Source organism: Micromys minutus (assembly GCF_963924665.1).
Source record: "Micromys minutus genome assembly, chromosome: 3".
Lineage (NCBI taxonomy): Eukaryota > Metazoa > Chordata > Mammalia > Rodentia > Muridae > Micromys > Micromys minutus.
In genome coordinates this window covers 25,398,175-25,422,419 of record NC_137972.1, presented here as the reverse complement: position 1 = coordinate 25,422,419, position 24,245 = coordinate 25,398,175, and the positions used below count along the sequence as shown (strand labels likewise).

The following is a 24,245-nucleotide window of genomic DNA, read 5'->3' as shown; positions in this document are numbered from 1 at the left end:
AGACTTATTATTGTTGGCCTGAGGTCCAGGGTCTTTTGATATAAAGGGTTTCAAATGTGTTTGGAATCTTCGCTCTTTCAACATTCACCACGCCCCACCCTGAGCTCACATCTGGACAGATGAATGACCTGGAAATGCCTTATGCCATTCTTTCTCCATCTCTCCCTTCAGAAGTTTCTCCCATTGGAATGCCTCTCTCTAGCGTACCATGCTAATTGGATCTGCAGTTAGGCCTTCCTTGCCAACCCAGCTCTGGAACATTCCACTACCATACTCTGAGCTCATTCAAAAGTCTCCTGTACTCAACAGCTCAGGCGGCACCAAATCACTACTTAAGAACAACCACTTCAGTGGGGGGGGGGTTCAGATCACAGGTCTGTAGTTCCAGGGCTGGGGAGGTGGAGGCAGGAGGATTGCAAATGTGAGACCAACCTATGCAGATACTTCGAAGCTGTCTCAAACGCTCAAACAAACAAAAGGTTGGTGGCGAAGTTTGACCATAAAGAGTTTGCCTAGCACATGCTGGCCCTGGGTTTGATCAGACACCATAAAAGCAAACTTAGCTAAAACAACTGTGGTGTCCTGCAACACTTACAGGAACGATTCTGTCATTATGAAGCCACGTGCAGTTTGACCCCAGTCTCTCTTTTAGCAGCATCAGACTTTCCTCCCTTGCCTTCATCCCAGGCTCTCTACTGCTAGATGCTCCCCGAACATCAGGGTTACCAGAAGACATCTAGGACAGGAGCCTTTTCCTTCAACGTATACACTATGTCTCAAGTGGCTACGTCTCAAGTACCTGGCTCATGGTAGGTTCTTGGTCAGTACCCAGTGGCTGGAAGACACAAGTCACGTTGCCACAGATTGTCTTTTCCTTCCCTCTGCCCTATCTATCCTTTTGTCCCAACCCCTGCTAAACCTCCCAAAGGCAGAGCTCTGATTTCTATGCCACTCGCTGGCAGTCTCCAGCGCCTCCAGCCCAGGTGAGTGTTTCCATTAGCGTTTGATGCCAGAAGGGTTGATGGCAGAAACATCGATTTCATGTCTTTCTCACCACGTGGTCTCTAACACCTGCCTTCCCTGGATTTGTCTTTGGACCAGCCGGGTGCCAAGCAGCCCTGGGATTCTCCTGCGCAGCAAGCAGGTCTTCTGGCTGCCTCCTGCCACCAGCTGCACTTTCTGAGCTGCTTACAGCCTGGCGTCTGGTGTTCTGCAAGTGGCCTTTCCTCACCACACATCTACCATGAGAAGATGTGTAACCCAACTGACAGTTTGAGGGAAACCTTTCCAAAAGATTCACAATGTCCTGACTTTAGGCTGTGACATTCCAAACACCGGACAGACATTGAGGTGATAGAGTTAAATATTCCAGACTTACCTCATCCTCCCCCCTCTGTTAAGGGTGACTGAGCTGCTCCTTGTTCAAAGCCCAGTTCTTCTCCATATTTGGGAATCTGAAATGGGCACTAGGGGCACAGCCCTGTCTCCCTCGGTGTCTTCTGGGAGCTGTAGTTTTTTTGGCCACTAAATGTCCTTCCTCAAGAGGTTTCCTATCTACTAATAGGAAACCTGTTTCCACATGGGAGATAGAAGGGCACTTGTAGGAGGCTGGCCTGCTATTTTCAGCTCTGACTTTGAGTAAGGCACGAGTCTTCCTTAGCTCAGTCTCCTAACCTGTAAAATGGGAATAATTACCTCTTCCTTGTCTTACTTTCCAAATTGTTCGTTGGGCAGGGTAATTAACCAGCATCCCTGATGTCCTTTGAGCTCATTCCAGCAAGGAGTACCTTATAAAGGAAAATTGTTATCTCTATAGGGAGAATATTAATTCTGATTGCCTAATGACCTCCACAAACTATCTCTGCCTACACATCAGGAGGATGCTGTATAATTCATGCTGTGTCTTCCACCCACCCTGCATTTAAATGGCTTTTCCTGCGCCTCATCCTATCTTCCCTCAGCATATTTAGTTTCGTGTCCTAAAGCTCTCCTTCCTCTAGGAAAAGAAAGACCAGGTGTGCTCTGCAAGACAAAAGCAGGGAGGCCATGATGAGGAGGGCTCGGATCAGTTTTGGAGCCACTACCTTTGACTTCCTTCTTCACAGCTAGTGATTGGCTGCGGAAGAGGCAGACGCTATGGCAGTCTACGGGGTGTTTGAAGATCTGAGCGAGAACTATCCTGTATGGGGACTTGAGAGTTTTGGCTTCCAGCTCTTTAGAGACTGAAGGCTGGCATGGTGGGGTGGGGCCACAGTAGACAGAATCAAAGTGCTTAGAATCCTTGCTCGCTCTAAGACTTCAGGTCAACCATTTAACCTCTCTGGCCTCTGCTTCTGTTCCTGTAAAACTGAGGTCAGAATATGCAGAAAAGTGTTTCACAAGGAGCTACACAAAGTGTTATTAGAGGCAGTATGGCGCAGTGGTTAACAGAAGAAGAACCTTAAAAAAAAAAAAAAAGATACATTCTCATGTATCCCAGGTTGGACTCTAACACTGTAGCAGAGGATGACCTTGAACTCCCAACCCTCCTGTGCCTGTTTCCCCAGAGTGGGGGTGGCTGATGTGGAGATCAAGCCCAGGACTTCATGCATGCTAGGCAAAGGCCACAAACTGAGCAGTATTCCCATCTCAATAGCAGGGACTTTAAAGTCAGATACACTGGATTGAAATTCCCCTTGGATTTTCCTCAGAAGTTTGATAGAGTTATTCATTCTGTATTAGCCTAATTTACTTTAAGGCATGACTGAGATGGTATGCAGTGACCTAGCGCATGCCCCAGTGCACAGTCAGGCTACATTAAACACAGCTGTGAGCCTGTCATGGCAATGCTGACTGTGTGCTTCACTTAGTGACAATCTAGTAAATTAAGATAAAAGTGCTCCTTAATTTGTAAAGTACTGCACAAAGGGAGGGGGTCATCTGCATCCGGCAGAAGAGGAGACATAGAGTTCTGGAATTTTCCTTCAAGTTTCATGGTCACAAGGCCCAGGGGTCTCTGACTATTCCTTAGCTACAGAAAACTACCAACGTGTAAATCACAGTAGCCTTCTTGAGTTCTCCTTTTAGGTGGTTGGTGACAACTTCCGGTAGGGTGCTAACAAGGGCTCCCGTGACACACTGTGGGAGGGTAGGACAATGGGCCTGTGGTGGGGGACTGAAGCATAACTGTAGGAAGTGTCACAGATGGACTGCATGTTCATGAACTGTAAGGGTGTTGGCTTACAGGCAGATCCACAGGCTCCTCCCAGGGACCTAGCAATGGCTTACGTCACCACCTACTGCCATTACTTATCTCTAAGTGCGGGCAGCATCGTGAAAGGACTACCCCCACCCCCACCCCAGAGGTTCCCAGGTGTCCCCCTCCCCCTTCTCTATCATTATGGCTCTGCTCTCTGTCTGCCTCTACCCCTTCGTCAGGCCCTCACTCCTCTCTCTGTCTGCCTCTACCCCTTCGTCAGGCCCTCACTCTTTTCCCTTACTCCAAATAAACCACCTATTGGGTCTACTGCCAGACATGATTTCTCAGGGGACACCTTGGCATGGGCCTGCCAGGTGCCCTATCACTGGCACCACAGTATGTTTCTCAATTAAGGGTCATTTTGAATGGTGGGGGTTCACGTTGTTATTCTCTTTGCCCCTGAGTGGTATGGATAGAGTTGTTTTTACTTTGGGTATATTTCATTTCAACAAGAGCGATGGAAGGCCATAATAAGGTCTCCGGTTGCAGGGATGGGAGGGAGGGTCCCCAGTGCCCTGTCAGGCCCATAGGATGCTCCCAGGAAAGGAAAATGGTGTCACTGGGATCAGGAGGAGCTGGCGAAGACCAGAATGACAGAAAATCAGAGAGAGAGAGACAGGGCCCTTCTAGACAGCCCTGGAGCAGGGGTGGGGGTGGGGCGTGTGCTCTTCCCCCTCACTCCGGTTTGCCTCCTGGGCTGTGATAACATGGTGGTTTCAGGCAGAGCCTGTGTACACATATGTTTCCTTGTTTGCTATGGTAACATGGGATTCCTGTTTTTCTACCTCTATTCTTTGTGGGCCCTTGGATCCTGGCTGTCAGAGACAGAGCCGAGGACGCCGAACTCGCCCACACGCTCACATTGCCCCCATAATCACCCTTTGTCCGGAGGGATTAGGTGAAGGGTGTGGCGAGCCAACCTGTAATATGCTGCCATTGCCGGCAATCCTTCGAGCCAGACGCCCAGGAGCAAACACGCTCCTCTGCAGGATACAAAACGGAAGAGATGACAGCAGCGAGCCTACTGTGCAGTCTTCTCCTCAGAGAACTTTCCACAGGCAAGTCTGTATGTGCCTGGAGACAGCTTGTCTGTGTGGCTCCCATCCCCCACTGAGAACAGGAGCCGTGGGGGCTGGGAAGGGTCTCTGTACACCAGAGCACACATTCAGAAATTCTCAGTACTTTAGCACTTTCTGGGACTATAACACCAAAAGCCCTTGTTCCTGTCCGGTCCTGTCCGGTCTTTTCTCATCCCGTCCCTGCCCCCCAACCTTGGTATGATGGTGCTTTTTAGAAGTGTGCTGGGAGAATCCCAGGGTGGGTGATTTTCCCGTTGCCTCGGCTGCAGAGAGACTGGGGCTAACTAAGCTGAGTAACTTGTAACTTTGACATGGACGGAACTGTTATTGGAGATCTGCCTCTCTAATTTACAGACACCCGAGCTCTTCATCCTGTAATCTTCAGTATCCCCAACTGCTAGCATCTTATGGAGCTCTAGAAATGACTGCCTGGGGCCTCAGTTTCCTTGACTGTAGAATAAGGCTCCTTCCAATCCCAGAGCCCCCTGAGGCCAAGCTACAGGGTTTTGTTTCATTAGACTGTTTCCTAGAAAACAAGAAAAATTACCACAGAAAGGGCATGGAAGGGCTGGAGAGATGTCTCCGTGGTTATGAGCGTTGAGCTGATTGTTCTTCCTGAGTTTGGTTCCCAGCAACCACACGGTGGCTCACAACCATCTGTAATGGGATCCGATGCCCCCTTCTGGTGTGTCTGATGACAGAGACAGTATATCCTTATACATGAAGTAAATAAATAAATCTTTAAAAAGAAAAGGAGATGGAAAATCATGAGAAGGTAAGAAGGTAAGCTAGAGTAGCAACATCTAGAAATAATTTTAAATTGCCCTCTCCTACTTTCTGAGGCAGGGTCTTACTATATAAGGCCTTGAGCTCCTGGTCCTTCTGCCTCAGCCTCCTGAGGGATGGAATAGATGTTACTTTACTCAGGAGCAGGGCTGGGTTGGGCCAGCCCTGTTTTCACTCAATGCTCTCCAGCAAGTGTGCTCAGTGTGAGAATGGAATGCTGGGAGGTCCCTTCAAAGCACCGTGTGTGTCCGGCTGATGAGCCCAGGGATCTACACAGGAGTGAGATCTGGCCTCTGCCTTTATGAGAGAATTAAAAAGAAGTTGGCAAAGAGGTAGAAGAGAGGCATGAAAAACAACAACAACAACAACAACAAAAAAAAAAAGCTACTGGGAGTTTGCAGAAGGAATAAGGAACCTGAACTCAGTGGGGGTTCGAATTTTACTCCTTTGGCAGCAGGGACAGCCTGAACACCTGTCCTGAGAGCAACTGCTCTGTATTCCAAGCAACTGTCAACGGTTGGTCTGTCTTACTGTCTGAGGTTAGGTCATCTTTTCTGAATAGTTAGGTATCCCGAGGAGAGCTCCCTGGATGAAGAGAATTGTAAGACCTCCCCACCCCCTCTTTGAGACAGGTTCTTATTATGTAGCCCTGGCTAGCCCAGAATTTACTATGTAGACCCAGCTGGCCTCAAATTCAGAAGTCTACCTGCTTCTACCTTCTGAGTACCTGGATTTAAGGCCTGGCTCCTTAATAGCTCTTTGTATGTTTGGGTTTTGTTTGTTTGTTTGTTTTGGTGTTGAATGTAGAATAGCTAAGAAGTGCAAGTTTCTCCATGGAAGACAAGGCCTTGGAGCTTGGGCAGTTCCTAAGCTTTGGTAGAAACATAAGTAGGCACAGCAATGATGCTATTCTTTCCCTCCACTCAGTAACAATGTTATTGCCTTATAAGGTTGTGGGTTCTGAGGAGCCAGTGTTACATCCCAGGTAAGAGGGAGGCTGGGGCCCAGATGTCTGGGTTAGGTCCTCGCTGTATACTCCTTCTAGAACCTTGGCCAGTTAGTTAGAATTCTGTATCTAACTTTCTTATCTACAAAACAAAAACGATACCAGGGTCCACGTTGTAACGTGGCTAAGATGAGTCATGTCTCCAGTACTCTGCGGAGCACCTAGCCGAATGGTCAATCTCATGCTAAACGGAGACATCGTTATGTGAAGGTGCTCTGCGGCAGCCTGATGACCATGGCGATTACTTGCTGGGCGCTGAGGTGGAATTGCCTTTGTGTTTAAATGGGGAGGAAAAACAGGAGCACTGCCTGAACCTTGAGCTTTACTAAAGAACCATAAAATGCCTGGAAGGTCTGGAGCCCAGTAGGCACACCCTCCAAGTCTTGGGAACGTCTTCTCCCCACCCTGCCCATACTTACCTATTTGGCTTGCACCAGGCCAAAGGTCCACACGTACTGGGATCTAACGCCATGGAGCCTTGGCACAGACAACCTGTACTGAGGGCCTTTGGTTGGCTTGGACAGCTTTGAGAAAGTGGTTGTGGAGACCGCTTACTGGCCTGGAATGCGGAACCAAATTGAAGGGAGCAAGACAGGCCAGGCGGACCAGAGATGTAGGCTTCTCTGACCTTGCACAGATGAGTCTTGGGTTGGACTCTGGGTGAGGATGTGTCTTAGTGTGTAGGCTGCTTGCCTAGTATGCAAGAAGCCCTGAGTTCAATCTTTGTTACCGTAGAAACTGGGTGTGATGTGCCTGTAATCCTAGCCCTCAGGAGAGGCCGGCAGGAAGAAGTTCAAGGTCATCCTTTTCTACATAACAAGTTCAAGGACAACTGTTCCTAAAAGTCAGGTCACTGTACTGGCTGGTTTTGTGTGTCAACTTGACACAAGCTGGAGTCATCGGAAAGGAAGGAGCTTCAGATGAGGCAGTACCTCCAGCTGTAAAGTATTTTATCAATTAGTGATTAACTGGGGAGGACCCAGCCCATTGTGGGTGGTGCCAACTCTGGGCTGGTGAACCTGGGTTCTATAAGAAAGCAGGCTGAGCAAGGCATGAGGAGCAAGCCAGTGAACAGCACCCCCCCATGGCCTCTGCATCAGCTCCTGTCTCCAGGTTTCCACCCTGTGTGAGTTCTTGTCCTGACTTCCTTTGGTGATGAGCAGCAATGTGGAAGTGTAAGCTGAATAAACCCTTTCCTCCCCAACTAGCTTTTGGTTACGGCGTTTTGGTGCAGCAGTAGAAACCCTAACTAAGACAGAAAGATTCCAGAATCTGGAGGTGAAGACCATTCCATTCCTTATTTGAGCCTGAACATGCGACATCAGTCATTAGCCTGAAGGATGTCAGATTTAGAGGTTCAGTGGGCTATCCCAATCTTTCTTGGATGCTCACAGTTGCCTTTATGTAGCAGGTGCTAGCATCTGCATCCTCAGAGACCACTGAGGCATGAGGACATTGGGTGGCTATGTGGATGTCAGCCAGCTTGATCACAAACAGGACAGAGATTCTAACCAGTGTCTCCCTTTTCTTCTGCCATGGCAGGGCACCATCTTGTGGGTACCAACCTCCATCTGCCAGAGAAGAGGTGCCCTGAGCTGAGCCCTGAAGGTGTCACCTAGAAAGAAGAACACCAAATCACAGGCAGGCGCTAGGAGCTGTGTTGTGATGGGGGACTGGTGTCTCGTTCACTGCTGTTTTTCCCCACAATAAGATAATCCCACCATTACAGACACTAACTGGGGCCAGGTCTTGTCAACTGGGAGAATTGTACATAATTCTACTCCCAGCTTTATTCCAAGGATGAGCCAGTGAGAGAAAGTAGGTATTTGCCAAACATCCTGTATCAATGGCCCTTGATACAATCATGGAGAAATCTGGCTGGTCATGTATAGTGTGGCATACACGTTCACTTCACATACATAGTTGTGGACTGGCTTCTGTTTAGGATTGATATCTCTTCACTTGAGAAACTCCGGGTGTACTCAGAGGAGGGAAACAGTGGGTCACAGCAGTGGTGTGTTGAGTCAGTTTGTAGGCATCGTTTTCAAAGGTTAGCTGTGAACACAGACCATGATGAAGCCCCATGTGTGTAGCTGGCGATCAAGTGAGACAAATACATGAAGCACAAGCTTGTTTTTATTATGTGTATTAATGGCACAGACTGTGTTTTTTAACACGTGCATTTAGCACATATTGACACGCTCTTATTTTTATATGAGTTTTAGCACATCCCACTCCTCTTTAAATAGCTTGACCTCATTCTGGTCACCATACCACTAAATGGAGAAAATTATTTCTGGCAAGGAAAAAAATTTAAGGTTGCTCTGCCATCTGCTGGACAAATGAGGAATAGCAAGGAATTGGTTAGAAAATTTCCAGGCCTCAGTGACATTGTGTATGGTCACTGTGACAGTCTCACTTTGTCTGTGTAACCTATCTTTGCTGCTCTTTCAGTTCTAATTGTTCTCTGTCTGTCTGTCTGTCTGTATGACAGGCCAGAAGTCTCTCAATGATGTCACTAAAGCTCACAGATTTGGCTATCGTGGGCAGACAACAAATCCCAGAGATCTTCCTGTTTCCACTTTTAATGCCAGGATTACAGGTGTGTTCCACTGAACCTTGTTTTTCTGTTTGTTTGCTTGTTTGTTTTTAATGTGGGTGTTGAGAATCCAAGCTCAGGTTGTCATACTCGTAACGGATCATCAGCCGAGTCACCCACTAAGCTATCTCCCAATCCCGGCTGTTCTGATTTTCCAGGGCACACTTTTAAACTCGGTTTGAGGGACAGGAGGAATGGCTCAGAGGTTAGTAGTACCTGATGCTCTTTTAGAGAATCCAAGTTTGAGTGTCAGCGCTCACATATGGGCTCACCAATTACAGATGGTTACACCAATATAACATCATTCTCCAGCCTCTGTGAGGCACCAGGCATGCACATGCTACACGCCATATGCAGCAGAATATCACATAAAAATGTAAAAAATCCCCAAAACCTCTGTCTGAGAAACAGATGGGCTGTTGTGTTTTAAATACCTAAATTATGTTATTACTGATGACCATCATCTTTTAACGTTCATTTGGAGGCAGAGATGACGGGACATTTTGGCAGCCTCAGTCTATGCAACTCACATTCCAAGTGTCTCCGCCTTGTTCTGTGTTTGCTGCAGGAGAGCAAATGTTGCCTGTGGAGGATGATGGTCTCTCACAATGATGCCGAGAATATATTGATCCCAAATGTGAGGCTCCAAATACTGACCTCCAACAACAAGGGACAGTTCTGAGCAAAAAGGCCACGTTTTCTGTGTTCTGTGCCCTTCCTTGGACTTCCTGTTAGATGGTAAAGGCAAATGTGCCTATTGTGCTGGTCTCTCCATGGTCCCCCACCTCCCTTCTCTTTCTCCTTAGTCTTTATCATCTAACCACACTGTTGCATGTATTTTGCTTGCTTAAATGTATGTATGTTTGTGTATGTGTGTATATGTGTACACATGTGTATTGCTGGGGTCCATGAGTCACCCCATGTCACGTGTCCGTCGATCTCAGTGAGACAGGGATAGTTTATTGACCATCCACTTTAGGACAAAATGAGGACTACAGATGAGGCTCAGGAGCTGACTGTGGCTGTGAATATTTCCCGTGGACAGTTTATAAAGGGAAAAACCACAATGAGCTCATGTGTAGGTGCCGGAAGTACTTCCGAGTGGTCAGCTCCGACTCAGGCTATTTTGGCTGGCTAGACAGAGCAGTTCTAACTGACCTTTGTCCTGATTGGTCCTAAGTGAAGCTTAAGGTTCTGGAATTTTTTTAAGATTAACAAACCTCAAAACATAACAGAGTATATGGTCAGACTGGCCCTGGTTTGAGTCAAGCTATTTTTTTGTGTCAGTAACAATATGAAATGACTGACAGGTATGTAACAAAATGGCCACACACACACACACACACACACACACACACACACACACCTGTGTGTCTAGGCTGGTCTCTAATTCCTGGCCTTAAAATAATCTTCCAACATCAACTTCAGGACTGACTAGATCTACAGGCATGTGTACTTATTGATTAATAAACATCTATTTATTTTTGTTGGCTGTTTTCCTCCATTATGATATAAGTTCACCAAGGCTTTGTCCTTAGATTCAGTGGGACCCTCAGGGCCTTGGACAATGCGGGCCATCTATTAGCATCAAAAAGTATTTATGGGGCCAGTGAGATGGCTCAGTGGGTAAAGGAGCTTGCCACCAAGCCTGACTTGAGATTGGTCTCCAAGAGACAAAAGGAGGAAGGAGAGAATTGTCTGCTGCAGGCTGTCCTTTGACCTCCAAATGTATGCTGTGGGACACAAACAAATGTAGAAAAAAATATCTTATATTATATATAATATATTATATTATATAAGATATATCGTATTTGATGTGACTGTTTTGCCTACCTGTATGTATGTCTAGCACATTCAAGCCTGGTACCCCAGGAGGCTAGAAAGAGGGCACTGGATCCCCTGGAACTAGAGTTACAGATGGTTGTGAGCTGCCATGTGAGTGTTGGGAATTGAACCCAACTCTCTGCAAAAACAAATGTTCATAACTGCTGAGCCACCGCTCCAGTCACTAATTGGGGAAAATTAAGCAGTATCCTCTTTTAAAAAAAACAAGTGACATCTTGGCTCTTTCGCCTTACATGGTCACAGTACCAGGCTCTAGCAGACTTGACATTTCTGTCTCAGCTGTCTGAGGACCTTCTGCAGAGATTTAAACGCTGCTGAGTCAGTGTTAGCAATAAAAGAAATGCATGTGTGAGGTGAGCAGGTTTGGCCTAGGGCCTAGCTGTCTTACCCAGTCACTAAGGGAGCAAAGGATTCTAGGAAAGCTTGGAAGAGAGTTCAGTACCATGAAGGCTGAGTATGGATGTGGAAGAGTTAGGAAATCCTGCCTGAAGCACACAGATAATTGGTGATTTATGAGTCTGTGTCAAATATATAATAGGAAGCCAGGTGTGGTAGTGACTCCTTTAATCCCAGCCCTAGAGAGGCAGAGGCAAGCTGATCCTTGAGTTCGAGGCCAGTCTGGTCTACAGAGTGAGTTCCAGGAAAGCCAAGGGCTACACAGAGAAACCCTGTCTCAACAAACAATATAAATATAACACACACACACACACACACACACACACACACACACACATTTACTTTCTACACATTACAGATATAAGACATTAGTTCTTACATTGGTCCAGTATTATATTGAAGAATTGCATGACATGTGCCCGGCTTTACTTTTCTGACATCCTTATTCGAACAAACAACGCAGGATCCAGGAGTTTACATAACTCAGTCCTGTGTTTGATGGTTCATTTGCTGAATACAAAGCACAATTCAGTTCTACCTGCTCCCTGACACTCCTTTCAGCTTAAAAAAAAAGTGCTTTCTTTGGTTTGACAGTGTTTTGGTGACTTATTTGTTGTGTGAACTATCTCACGCGTAAATAGGATAACAGCTGACAGACAGAAAGCGCTTTTGCACTCCGCCACACTTTATACCATCATCGAACCCAGGAAAAGGAAATAGCCAGCTCCAGAGTTTTATCTTCTTTCCTAAGCTTCCAGCTGATCTCCTCAACACACCGCTTCAGAGGTTAATAATAAAGGTGCAGGTAGTTCCACATCCTTACTGGAATTTCTTCTGTCCGTCCTCTTCCGGTTAGTGAGGGAAGAACCGCATTTCACAGGACCAAGTCATTTCACTAATGGTTCAGCTTCCCCATCTTTTCCACCCCGAAGCTGATGATGTGGTGCGTTCTCTCTGGAAGATGACAGTCTCTGGGAGCCAGAAGCACCCCGAAGCTTCACAGAATCAAAGAGGCCAAGACTACAACTCCCAGAATTCCGCGCTCCAGGGCGCGCGCGTGCGCCGTAGTGGCGAAGGGGGGTGGGGCGAAGGTGTCCACCACGGTGGGTTCCTCGTCTCTGTTGTCGCGCTCTCTACTCTGGGCGCTTCGGTGCTTCTAGCACGGGTCGAGGGGCAGGAGGAACAAGTGCTGGGCCTTCGGCAACTTCTTAAGTCTTCAACAGGCCAGTCTCCCAAGGGTTAGACTGTCGGTGAGCGCAGGCTGTGACCGGGTTCAGCGCCTCCATGGCCCTTCCCTAGGAACAGACCTGGAGAGGCGTGGAGGGGAAGAGTGCGAGGCTTGCGGACCATCTACCAGGCTCACTCCAGATTTCCAGGAAGCTCTGGAGAAGCTGTTCTCCTGACGTGTGAGGAGACCTGGTCGAACCCAGGCTGGCTATGAAGAGCGACGCCTCAACTTCTGCACCCCCTTTGAAAGGGCTCGTGGGCCCTCTGCGTAGCAGCGAGCCCGCGCTCGCCCTCCCGGCTGTGTCACCCGCGGTGCACTTGCTGGAAGAGGCGGCCGACCTGTTGGTGGTACACCTGGACTTCCACGCCGCACTCGAGACTTGCGAACGAGCCTGGCAGAGCCTGGCGGAGGAGCCCGCGAGTGGCACGTACGTGCTGGGCTGTGTTCCTTTCTGGATCCTTTAGGGGAGGAACCTGGTCTCAGAATTTCTGGCATTGCAAGACTGCGCCCACCTTACACCTTGCTTTCCCTAGGGGGTCCACTTTGAGAGAGGCTCATTCTGCGCCCATGATACTGTACAGTGAAGTCAAATCATGCAACGGTTTGGAGGGATGCCACTGCGAATTCTTTGTTCACCTTTTCAGTACAGGAGGACAGGATGGATGTGTATTTAAGTGTGCAGTCGTGAGGAGGTTCAGTAAGCAGGTAGCAGCTTTTTTTAGGAATCCACCTCCTATTCATTCCTGGCCTTGGCAGATCATGGAAGATGTGTGTGTGTGGGGGGCGGGGGGGCGGTGTGTCAAGGCAGAAGCACATTGTTCTGGTCCTGTTGAAGGACTGGATCTTTAGGAAGCCCTTGCTTTACATTGCTCTTTCTAATGCATTGGCCTCCTCTGACGGCTGGGGGCACCCTTTCTCTGTGGAGTGTAACCCTTCCTGGAGGAGGAAGTAGGCAGAATAGTCAAAGTTGACAGCAGAGAAGTAACAATCGGAGAGACCTGACTGTGGTTTTAGGGGGATGAAGGTTGCACATGGAATGTTGAGGGCTTTGCTTATGCCCATTGGATATAGTTTTATATGGTTTGGTTTTTCTTGCTCTTCATTTTGAGTCAGGGTTTCTCTGTGTAACCCTGACCTGTAACTCTGTGTAGACCTGGCTGGACTTGAACTCAGAGATCCACCTGCTTCTGCCTCTCAAGTGCTGGGATTAGAGTAATGCCACCACTGCCTGGCCGGACATAGACAATTCTTAAAGACACAGTTAAGTTTCTATAGGAGCACCGAGCCAGAAGTCTCATTTCTCAGCACACACACTGAACTCCCACTCCCCACCAGTATGCACCTACTGCTGTGTGTTCGCGGTGTGCTATTCCCACAGGATTACCTTTCTGTTTGTTCAGTCCTCATCCCACTTGGATGCAGAGATGTGTGTTGGGCAATAGCTTGTTTGCCTCTAAAAGGTTTCCAGAACTTAACTTTAGGGTGAGAGAGCAGCCCAAGACACCAGTGGTGAGGCCCGGGCCAATAAATAACAGAAAAGGTAAAGGTAGTAGTAGCCTCTGAGTCGGACGCTGGCTTCCTGTCCCAGCGTGGAAGATGGCGTGGAGGATGGCGTGGAGAGAGGGGAACCACGTCTGAACCTGACTTGTGTTTTCTGTTGTCAGTGTTGTGGAGGTGAAATGTTCCTTGTGTGTTGTGGGGATCCAGGCTCTGGCAGAAATGGATCGATGGAGAGAAGCCCTGTCCTGGGTCCTCCGGTATTACCAGGTTCCTGAAAAGCTGCCTCCCAAAGTCCTGGAGTTGTGGTAGGTCCTGGTGCTAGTACCGGGTCAGGGTGGGATCACCAGTGCGAGTCAGGGTCTCCTGATTCCTTTGTCCCCATTCCTAGTCAGTTCCCTTTGAATTCGGGTCTCCTCACTGTGTTCAGGCCTCACACCACGATAATTAATGACGAGGAACAGGCATTTGGGAGTAGAAGAAAAAGGCACACAAGATAGTAGTGAAACAGGCTGATCCTCATGGGAATCTCTAATTCTTAAAAAGAAAATTGTGTGTATGTGGATACATGTATAAGTGGCATGTGTGGTGTATGTGCATGTGTACATGCATGTGTACATGTGGGTTCGCATGCATGTATGTATGTGTGGGGATCAGAGAAGGGTACTTGGAATCCTCTATCACTCTCTACTTTATTCCTCTGAGGCAGGGTCTCTCCTTGAACCTTACATTCCTTTATAGCTAGACTGAAAACCAGCAAGAGCCAGTGGTCCCCTGGCTCTTCCCCCCTCAATGCTGGCATTCCTGGTGTGGGTGGAGCCGCGTCCTGCTGGTTACATGGCTGCCAGGCCCCAGCTCTGGGCCTCAGGCTTCCATAGAAGATAGTGTACATTTTGTTTTATTGTGTGTAAGGGTGTTTTGCCTGAGTGTTTGTCTGTACTGCATGCATTTTATATCTGTACTACATGTGTGTCTGGTGCCCGCAGATGCCTGAAGAGGGCATTGGATTCCCTGGACCAGCAGTTACAGACAGTTGTGAACCTTCATGTAGGTGCTGAGAATCAAACCTGGGTCCTCAGGAAGAACAACCAGTGCTCTTATGAGCATCTCTTCAGCCCTCTGTCTCTAATTTAAAAAAAAAAAAAGTTACTATTATTTTTAAAAGTTGTTTGTGTGCACAGGAGTGCCAGTGCCTTTGGAGGCCGGAAGATGGCTATCCCAGATATCCCAGAGCTGGAGGTAGAGGTGGCTTTGAGCCGCCCAGTATGGTTGCTGTGAATAAAACTCCAGTCCTCTGCAAGAGCAGTACTTTCTTAATCACTGTCTCTAACCCCTAGTCTCTCAGTATTATTATTATTTTTTTCAAGATTTATGTATGTAAGTACACTCTTGCTGTCTTGAGACACACCAGAAGAGGGCATCAGATCCCATTACAGATGGTTGTGAGCCACCATGTGGTTGCTGGGAATTGAACTCAGGACCTCTGGAAAAGCAGTCAGTGCTGTTAACCTCTGAGCTATCTCTCCAGCCCCTGGTCTCTCATTCTTAACAGTGTCCATGCCTCACAGGGACGGGCCAGAGGACTGGGAGGGTAGGATTTAGACATTTGTGGTTTTGACGATAAGCCCCTGTAGAGCACTGATTCTTCTTCTTTTGTGACTGTGTTGTTTGGGAACACAGCATCCTTTTGTACAGCAAAATGAAAGCACCTGGAGCTGTGCTAGACGTGGCTCGTGCCTGGCTCCAAGACCCTGATAACCAGAGCCTTCCTGAATATGCATCACTGGCCACACTCCACCTGTTCCGGCTGCTGCTACCCTCGGGTTGCTTGTCAGAGGCTGAGGAGCTGGCAGTGGGCTCTGCAGCCTTCAGCGAGGAGCAGCGGGTAGAGGCGCTCCAGGCCATCCACACAGCAAGACAACAGCCCACACAGGAGCCCTCGAACTCCCAGGACCCCCAGAAGCTGAGCCAGGAAGGTAGGACATCAGGGCTTTGTGGCTTCTGCAAAGGGGTCCTGTAGCATCCGTTGTACATTTCTGAGTTTCTTAAGCTTAACTCTGTTGCATGCAAACCAAGCAAGACTCTGACGCTGGAGCGCAAGAAGAGTCTGCACATGGGGAGGTGTTACAGGGTCTCCTGACCCTGACTTGTCTCTTGAAAAGTCTCTGGGGTCTGATCAGGCACCTCCTTGGGATCCCCTCACTAGACTTTGCTTCCGTCATGCTGGCATGGAACTGTTACTCCTCCTTCAAGCGCTCGTCCTAATACACACATAGCTTAGCTCCGTAAACTTAAGGCCATAAAAATGGCCTTCTTCAGCTTTGGGTCTTTGTGTCTGGCCTCCAATCTGCCTTCACTGAAGTAGAGCTTTTGAGTGTTTGGTTTCCTCGGCTGAGGTCTGCCGTGTTCTTTAGCACATAGCTGTGTTACCCCCTGGCTTCTGCTAGCATTCTTATGAGGCAGTGGAGTGCACTTGGGAGTGGGGTTGTTCTGTTCCCTAGGCCCTTGGTCTAGGCCATCCTTCCTGCTCATGCCTTTTAGTCCCTCTCACCTCAGTCTGTGTGTGAAGACTTCCAGGGCTAGAAAGTCACCTGTCTCCGGAAGCGGGGCCTTCTGATTTTAAGAACAAAATATATTTTATTTTAAATGATGTCTATGCATTTGCCTATGGGTGGATATGTGCATGTGGATGTGGGTGCCCATGGAGGCTACATCCTTCTGGAGCAGAAGTTACAGGCAGTTGGGAGACACACAATGTGGGTGCCAGGAGGTGAACATATAACGTGTGTGTGTGTGTGTGTGTGTGTGTGTGAGAGAGAGAGAGAGAGAGAGAGAGAGAGAGAGAGAGAGCGCTTGATTATGATATCACTTTATTGTATGGTGGAATGAAATAAATATGGCAGAATGGTTGCAAATTAAAACACAAAGACAAAACACAGAAATTAATCAGACTGAAAGACCGTACAGTCCAGTGAAGTTTTGTGCAGTTTGAATAGCCGTTTGGAAGGGAAGCAGTGGGGTTTCACACTGGAACTGTACTTTTACATCAGATACATTTTCCTGTGCTCACCACCACCAGAAACAAAACAACCATTTCCGAGTAGAACCAGAACAGTTAGCTGTATCCCCTCTTTCAGCACTTTCTGGCTTTGGACAGCTTAGGGATCGTTAAACACCTTTTCTTTTTAAATTTATAGGGAAACCTACTATTTAATCAGGAAACTATAGTCATGTTCTCCAAAGTATACTGTTCTGTGTGGACCTGCTGGGATGGATTTACTTCTTTGTTAGCAGGTTGTAGTTTTTGGGATGGGGGTGGGGGATGCCCAGGCCTACCACCATTGTCTTAGTTAGGTTCTATCGCTGTGATTAAAAACACCAGGACTAAAAGCAACTTGAGGAGGACAGGGTTTATTTCACCTTACATTCTACAGCACAGTCCATCATTAAAGGAAGTCAGGCGGGAGCTCATGCGGAGGCCATGGAGGGGTGCTGCGTCCTGGTTTGCTCCACAGGACTTGCTCAGCCTGCTTTCTTATGCAACTCAGGACCACCAGCCCAGGGATGGTACTGGTCCCCTTGCCCCCATTGTGGGATAGCCTCACCCACATCAACAATTAACCAAGAAAATGTCCCATAGGCTTACCCACAGGCAGTGTGGTAGGGGCATTTTCTCAATAGAGGTTCTCTCTCCCCAATTCTAGACATGAGAGAGCACATCAATAACCTATGTGGCGAGACCTGTCAGGATGAGCATCACTTGTTTTTGGACCACTGGGATCATGATGTCATTCGCAGTCCCAGTCTTGAGTTCTCTACTGCATATGTTAAAGGCCCTCCATTTCTCCGTGTTAATGTGTCACACACAAGTGTGGCTCTGAGTTATTTTACACAAGCCAGTCCGTAATATGAAGAATGCTTACACAGATGCGTAGGTCTTGTATGCACTGACTGCACCTTCATAAGCCTGTTCTTAGGACATCTTAGATAGCAGTGGACCTACCAGATCACAGAGATCCATATAGCTCAGTGGTAGAGTACTTGTCAAGCATCTAAAGATCATGGGATCCATTCCCAGTACTACAAAAGCCAAACCAAACCAAACCCCTAAGCAAATGATGCCTGTTTTTGACCTTTCAGTATTTTTTTTTGAACTACTTTGTGACCTGTGCAAGGAAATGATTCTCACTTGGTTTGGATTGACTCTTCAGATCTGCTTTGCCTGACTCATCCTGTGATGATGCTCTGTGCCCTGGCCAGGTTCGCTCTCCCATAAGTTGCTGTCACTGCTGATGCTGCTTCGCCGGCTTTGGGGCTCTGCGGTGAGCCACCTTCTCTCCCAGCCCTTCAGAAAGGGCCTCCTGGCTGCCTTGATCCTCTGTCTCTTGGTTCTTCGGTTTGACCCAGGTGAGTGAAGGGGTGTGGCAGCAGGGTCTGTGAGAGCCTGGGAGGGAGCCACCTCCTGTGACATGGAGCCTCTTCCACAAAGAACAAGAGTCTACCTCACCTGGAGGAGAGACCAGGCCCAGAACCTCAGAGAGCAGTTAGAGAACATTTCCCTATTGCCTTGCGTGCTGATGGACTCCACCTAGACCCTGCTCCATCCAGGGGCGACCTCTAGTCAGAACGCAACATAAAGATGCTTCCTCGTGGGAACACTTAAAATAGAGTGTGGTGATCCAAGCGTCCTCTGGCTAGTGTGACCCTGAAATTGTAAATGAAAGTCTCATACATTTTAGAAGATGTGGGAAAATAATTTGAAACAGCTAAATGATATTCTTGCTTATAGACTTTTCCTGACATGTGTTGGGCCTTTGGGTGGTTGATTAATCTCTTCTGCCTCGCTGTGAGAGGAGAGACTTGGGAAACCACTTGTGTAGTGCTCAGTCAGATATGCAGACTCTGGGCCACAGTTAGATGACTGACTACCATTCGAGAAACACCCTCTCCCACTTGCTGTATAGTTCAATGGTGTGAGACCGTTTGTTTCTGCCTCCTACGTGCTGGGGTTGCAAGTGTGCATCTCCAAGCCAGGCTTTCTGCGCTGTCCTCTATGGGTTGTTAAGTGGTCTGTACTTTTCTCAAGAACTTAGATGTAGGATAGGATTTTGCAACTTTCAAAACCAAAGAGAAATGAGAAACCTTTCATTTTCTTTCACTGTTGGTTGAGAAATCTAATAGCCAGAGTGATTAGACCTGAGTCACACAGTTTACCCTGTTTTTTTTCACTTCCCCTCTCATTTGTTAGACTCTGAGCAGGAATGTCCCCTCTGGACAGCCCTGCTGGTTATCCATGAGAGCCACCAGCAGCTTCCAGAAATGACTGGGTGAGCAGACACACCTAACTGGGAACTGCATTCTCAGAACTGGAAGAACACGTTTGAAAAAGGGAAGTTTAGTTTCTAGACTAAAAGAGATTTCCCCTCTGTCCTGGACTCTCTACTTTGCATATTTGATAAGAATTTAGAAGTTCCTTATGACTTCTCCTGAACTTGGGTGTGTACTGGGCAGCTCAGAGCTTCCTCATGAGAGGAGGACCAGCAGGGGGCACTGCAAATAGAAATTAGAGGGAAAAGAAGGTCAGTTACTTTAAGGGAAGATAACATGTATGGAGGGTTGGGGGTGGAGTTAGGCAGCATATGGTATAGATACATGTATGAAGGACTGACATGTATGAAGGACTGGGTTTTATCCCCAGCCCTAGAGGAATAAATCTTTCTTTCCACTGCTCCTACTATGCATGTGTGCTCATGCCCGTGTGTATCCCTGTGTGTGTGTGTGTGTGTGTGTGTGTGTGTGTGTGTATGCGCGTGCATGCACAGATGTCTACATGTTTGGATGCTAGAGGTTGATGTTGGCTACTCCACATAATGACGATGACAAGGATGACGACCGGGGATTAAGTTTAGGGCCTCATACCTGAGGAGTGACTGTTCTATCACTGAGCAACAGCCCCAGCACTTCTACTGTAGGTTTTGAGAGTCTCTTCACTGAACCTGGAGCTTGCCTTGGGGTTACAGCCATGTGCTGCTCCCATACCTGGCTTTCAAGTGGGTATTTGGGATTCAAACTTAGGTCTTCACACTTGTTCGGCAAGTACTTTACTGAGCCATCTTCTTAGCCCTAAACACTGCTCCCCCCACGGGGGCAGGTCTGTGTGTGTCTCATAGCGCTGCCCAGGCTGGCTTCAACCTCTGGTCCCAGCTGTCTCCTGTTCCAGCTTTCTAAGGTGCTGGGGTATATTTTTCTGTTTAAGAAAGAAATACATATTCCTTATTTTGGAGGCCAGGGATGAGCTCAGATACCATAACTGCCTGGTATGTACTAAGGCCTGGGTTCAATTCCCAGCACCACAGAACTCGGTGTGGTGTCTCACACCTGGAGTCCCAGCATAAGAGATGAAACAGAAGGCTCAGCTCAGTCATCCTTGTCTGTATAAGTTCCAGGCCAGCCTAGGCTACATGAGACTGTCTCAAAGTAAAACAGTCTCCCCAATTCAAACCTAAACAAAGGTAGAAATATATATTTCCTGTATGTTTTTTTAAAAATAATTACTTATTTTATGTATGTCAGCACACTGTAGCTGTCTTCAGACACACCAGAAGAGGGCATCAGATCCCTTTGTAGATGGTTGTGAGCCACCACGTGGTTGCTGGGAAGAGCAGTCAGTGCTTTTAACTGCTGAGCCATCTCTCCAGCCCCGTATGTTTGGTTTTCAAGTCTGTAATCCAAACAAGGAAACAAAACAAATGGTAGATTTAATTTTTTTCATTTTCAGTGTAATTAATTTGTGGTAAAATAGGTAAAGCTGTCATAAGACTCCAAACTGAAAAGCATAGAAAGGCATGAAGTGAGGCAGAATTCTTCTAAACGGCTCTCTCTCCCCAGGGGCAGTTAGTTATTCTGTTGTGCCCAGTGTTATTAGTTATTTCTTTCAGGAAGTAGAGTTAGGGCTTAGTAAACATTTTCTTAGACTTAAAAAAATATGTATGAGTCTGCATGCGTGTATGTGTACCACATGCATGCCTGGTTTTCTTGGAAGCCGGAAGTGTTAGATACCCTAGAATTGGTTGCGAGCCTCTAATGTGGGGGCTAGGAACCCAGGTCTTTGCAAGAGTAGCAAGTGCTCTCAACTACTGAGCCATCTCTCCAGCCCCAATTAAAAATTTTAACCTAGGCCTAAGCACGGGACTTAAGGAAAAAGGCGTTTAGAAGAAAGCAAGACATACCCGAGGCACACCCAAGGCACCGGAAGCACTGTGTAGGCTTTTCTGAGTCTCACCAGCATCTGTAAATATCAGATAGATGAAGGTGTGATAAATCTGGATTTTTCTAGAATATTTAAAGTGGAGAAAACATTTCAGTGAAAGAGAAATTGCTTGTTGCTGAGGAGGCTGCAAATAGCAGGGAGCCTGGGTGTGTCCTAGCTACCATGGAAGGTCTGAGGGAAGAGCACTCATGATAGTCTCTCTTTCCCACAGCAGCTCCTTCCTCGCTGCCCTTCCTCTACCAGCTGACCCAGCTCTTCCGCCGGATTCAAAAGGCCACACTTTCTCGGCTCTACCCAGTCACCCTCCGGGACTGAGTGGTCCTGCCTGGCTGTCTCTGCCTCTTACAGTCCACATCTACAGAAGCAGAAAAGTTGAACCCAGTGGCTGGGTCCCAGATGCCACCAAAGAGTGGGCCCATTCGTTCTAGAGAGAGTAACCAAGGCAGGTGAGCCATGGCCTGCTTCCTTTGACCCTCCCTTTGGTATCCCACTGTGGCTGGCCTCAGAGGGAGTGTGTGGACAGTGGTGCCCGAGGCCCTGCACACAGGACACAAGTCCGGCTGCCCAGAGCACTGCAACAGCTCCTCAGAAAGGAGGGGTTTAGGAGCAGGGAATGGGGTTTGAGACATTCTGGTTTCTTGACAAAGGCAGAGGGTGACTGTCCATACGGGGTGCTGAGGGAGCTGGGATTCACAAATGTGGTGGATTGGCCTTGGCCATTTACCTCTGAAAACTGCTCCACAGATCAGTATTTGAATTTGAGTAAAGCCAGAGGTTCCTCCTCCCCGTTCCCCTCCCACAGATGCTGGAATCAGTCCACCACCCCTTCCCATTGGTCCAGCAAGAGGCTTTCTGCAAGAGGCATTTTGCTGTTCAGACATGATGTGGCTTCTGACTCACCCAGGTGGCCGTTGTGAGCAAACTGAGCCTGCCTGACCTTATCTCTGGGGAATGTGATCTTTCTTAATGCTGCTGAGTCTTAGCTCACTTTTCCAGCATGCCAGGGGCCAAGCACTGCTGTCTGGGACCCAGTGTCTTCCCACTGTACCCCACCATCTTTTAACCTGACCAGCCAACCGTATCTCAGCACTGTCTCTCCTTGGTCCTTTCTCTGGGTCCTGGTTGTGGTCCGTTGTTTGAATAATGCCAAGTCTCTGCTTGTGTGGTGTGAAAAGTAGGCCAGGCTCAGGGCTGGGAGCTGAAAATGGAACTGGGTAATCAGGTGAGCTGTAAGATCCGTGGGGGCTGGGGGGGGAGGGACAACCCCAGGGAGGAGGCACTGCGCACGCCTCAGCATTTCTGTGTAAAATACAGGATACTCTGGTGCTGCCAGGGTGAAGGCCCTCAGCCAGCCACTCACACTGGATCTGTGGATGTCAAGAGTGCAGAGGGTTTGCTAGGCGTTCTGTTGGTTGATATTTTAGGAACTGTGTGAGTCAGTAGCCTTCCTCTAGAAGAGGAAACTTCACAGACACGTAGAATTTCATATAAATCCTGAAAACTTGGGGACTACAACCATCTTTTTTTTTTTTTCTTTCTTTTTGTATGACCTTTAAGTAGACCCCAGATCACTGGGGAGAGAAAAGGGTTCTGGAAGGGTTGAAGTCTCGTGACAGTGATTCCTTCATTGTTGCTGTCCAACTTGGCCCAGAATGCCTGGGCTCAAGTGCTCACCCCACCCTCCAGCCTCTTGGATATCTGTGACACACTCACCCTATGACAGTGGATTTGAAATGAGGACCTGCACGTTCACTGCCCTGGAAGAAACTCCTTAATGGCTTCCATGACCCACAGGATAAAGATCCAGATCCTTTTTAATGGAAACTTAGGCCCAGTGTTTGCACGTTTGACTGACAGCTCCTTTGCTGTGTTGCCCCGTTCCTTGAGCAGGCTGCATTGTAGCTGCCAGGCCTCTCTGTCATGGCTTAGCTATAACTGCTGGAGGGTCTTGTAGCAGCTCTGCCTCATATCCTTGGCTTTCCAGGCTCACTCAAGGGCTACCTAGCATTCTTTGCTTCCCAACCCCTGTCTCACATTCCTGCTCTGCTGTGTCGGTGACTGTTGGCCAGGTTCAGCCTTGTCATCTACACGCCAGTCCTCTTCTCACAGGGTCTCTTCCAGAAGGAAATGGGTACTCAGGACTCTTGGCACTTTGGTCAGCCCCGAGGAAGAGTTCTTGTGAGCAGTGGCTATTCCCAGGCCACTGAGCTGAGTGTGGGCAGGTACTCAGAGGATGAGTGGTCTGATGGGATTGGGCATGTGCTTCTGGTGCGTGTGCTGTCCTGTGCTGTGAAACCCTGAACAGATCAGATCCGTTTGGCTTCCTGCTCTCTCCTGATGCTCTTCAGTTTTTCGGCTGGTGGCCCATGGGGCTCTGGTTAGTTTTATCTGACCGCTGGAGGGCTGTCTGTGCTCTAACCACTTGCCTATCAGGTGAGGAACCCGAAACTCAAACTGCTGCTCTTACTTCGACCTTACTAAGGATGTAAGCTGGTCCACAGCTCTGGGCTTAAAGAGGTCAGAGTGAAGGGAGGGCCTTCTTGGTAGGTCAGCACAGTAGCCATCAGCCAAAGGTGACTTGTGAGCATTTAAATTGTGGCTCATCCATGTGGACACATGCTGTAAGTGTAAAACATACACACTGGATTTCAAAGACCAAGTACAAAAAAATAAAAATAAAATAAAATGAATGTAAATACAAAGATTTTTATATTGACTGTATGTTGAAATGATAATATTTTGGATATACCGGGCTAAATAAAAATCTATTAAGCTAATTTCAGCTTTCCGTAGTGAGACTTCTAGAATGTTTAAAAGACACCACTGGCTAGTCTCCGGGGGTCAGTGCCCATGAAGAGCAGTGCATGCTGGGACTGGGAGATGTTGAGTCTAGAGAGTCTCAGTTGCAGATGGTATCTCGCAGCCACCTTCTTTTTTAGTTAAGGAAACTGACACTCAGAAAGGTGAAACCATTTGTGCTAAGTCACAGCCTGAATAAGACCCAGGCCTCCTGACCCCTGGTGTTCTATCACCCTCCCCCTCCTCCCTCAGTCTCCCCTGTCACTCTCAAGCTAGGGTTCATTGTTAATATGCAGATGTATCAGGGAAAACTAGATAGAGTTGGTCAGTTCTCGGGTGTCTGCAGTGTGCGATGTGGAGCAGACATTCTAAGTTAAGGAGTGCCTGGGACAGCAGGGGCGGCTGTCCAGTGGTTAGACCGGAGGCTGGGCTGGTGTGGGTGGGGGTGAGATCAGGTGGAAGTGGGCGGGCATCAGGATAGCCAGCACCTGAAGGAGATATG

The 24,245-nt window shown here is 48.0% G+C and overlaps 1 protein-coding gene across 3 annotated transcripts; it reads left to right on the top strand.

The window, feature by feature from the left end:
- Window positions 1–12,048: 12,048 nt before the first annotated feature.
- PEX26 (peroxisomal biogenesis factor 26) lies at window positions 12,049–24,245 on the top strand. 3 transcript variants are annotated; one of them, XR_013974962.1, is made up of 6 exons: window positions 12,049–12,604; window positions 13,842–13,982; window positions 15,355–15,650; window positions 17,935–18,081; window positions 21,156–21,390; window positions 21,747–24,245. XR_013974962.1 is itself a non-coding variant. In XM_080913941.1 (5 exons), the coding sequence occupies exons 1-5, from the start codon at window positions 12,387–12,389 to the stop codon at window positions 21,257–21,259; spliced, it is 903 nt and encodes a 300-aa protein (XP_080770067.1). In that variant the 5' UTR covers window positions 12,049–12,386; the 3' UTR covers window positions 21,260–24,245. The 3 variants fall into 3 exon arrangements, 2 of the variants coding, with proteins under 2 accessions (XP_080770067.1, XP_080770066.1); XM_080913941.1 differs by having other exon boundaries at window positions 21,159–24,245; XM_080913940.1 differs by having other exon boundaries at window positions 21,156–24,245.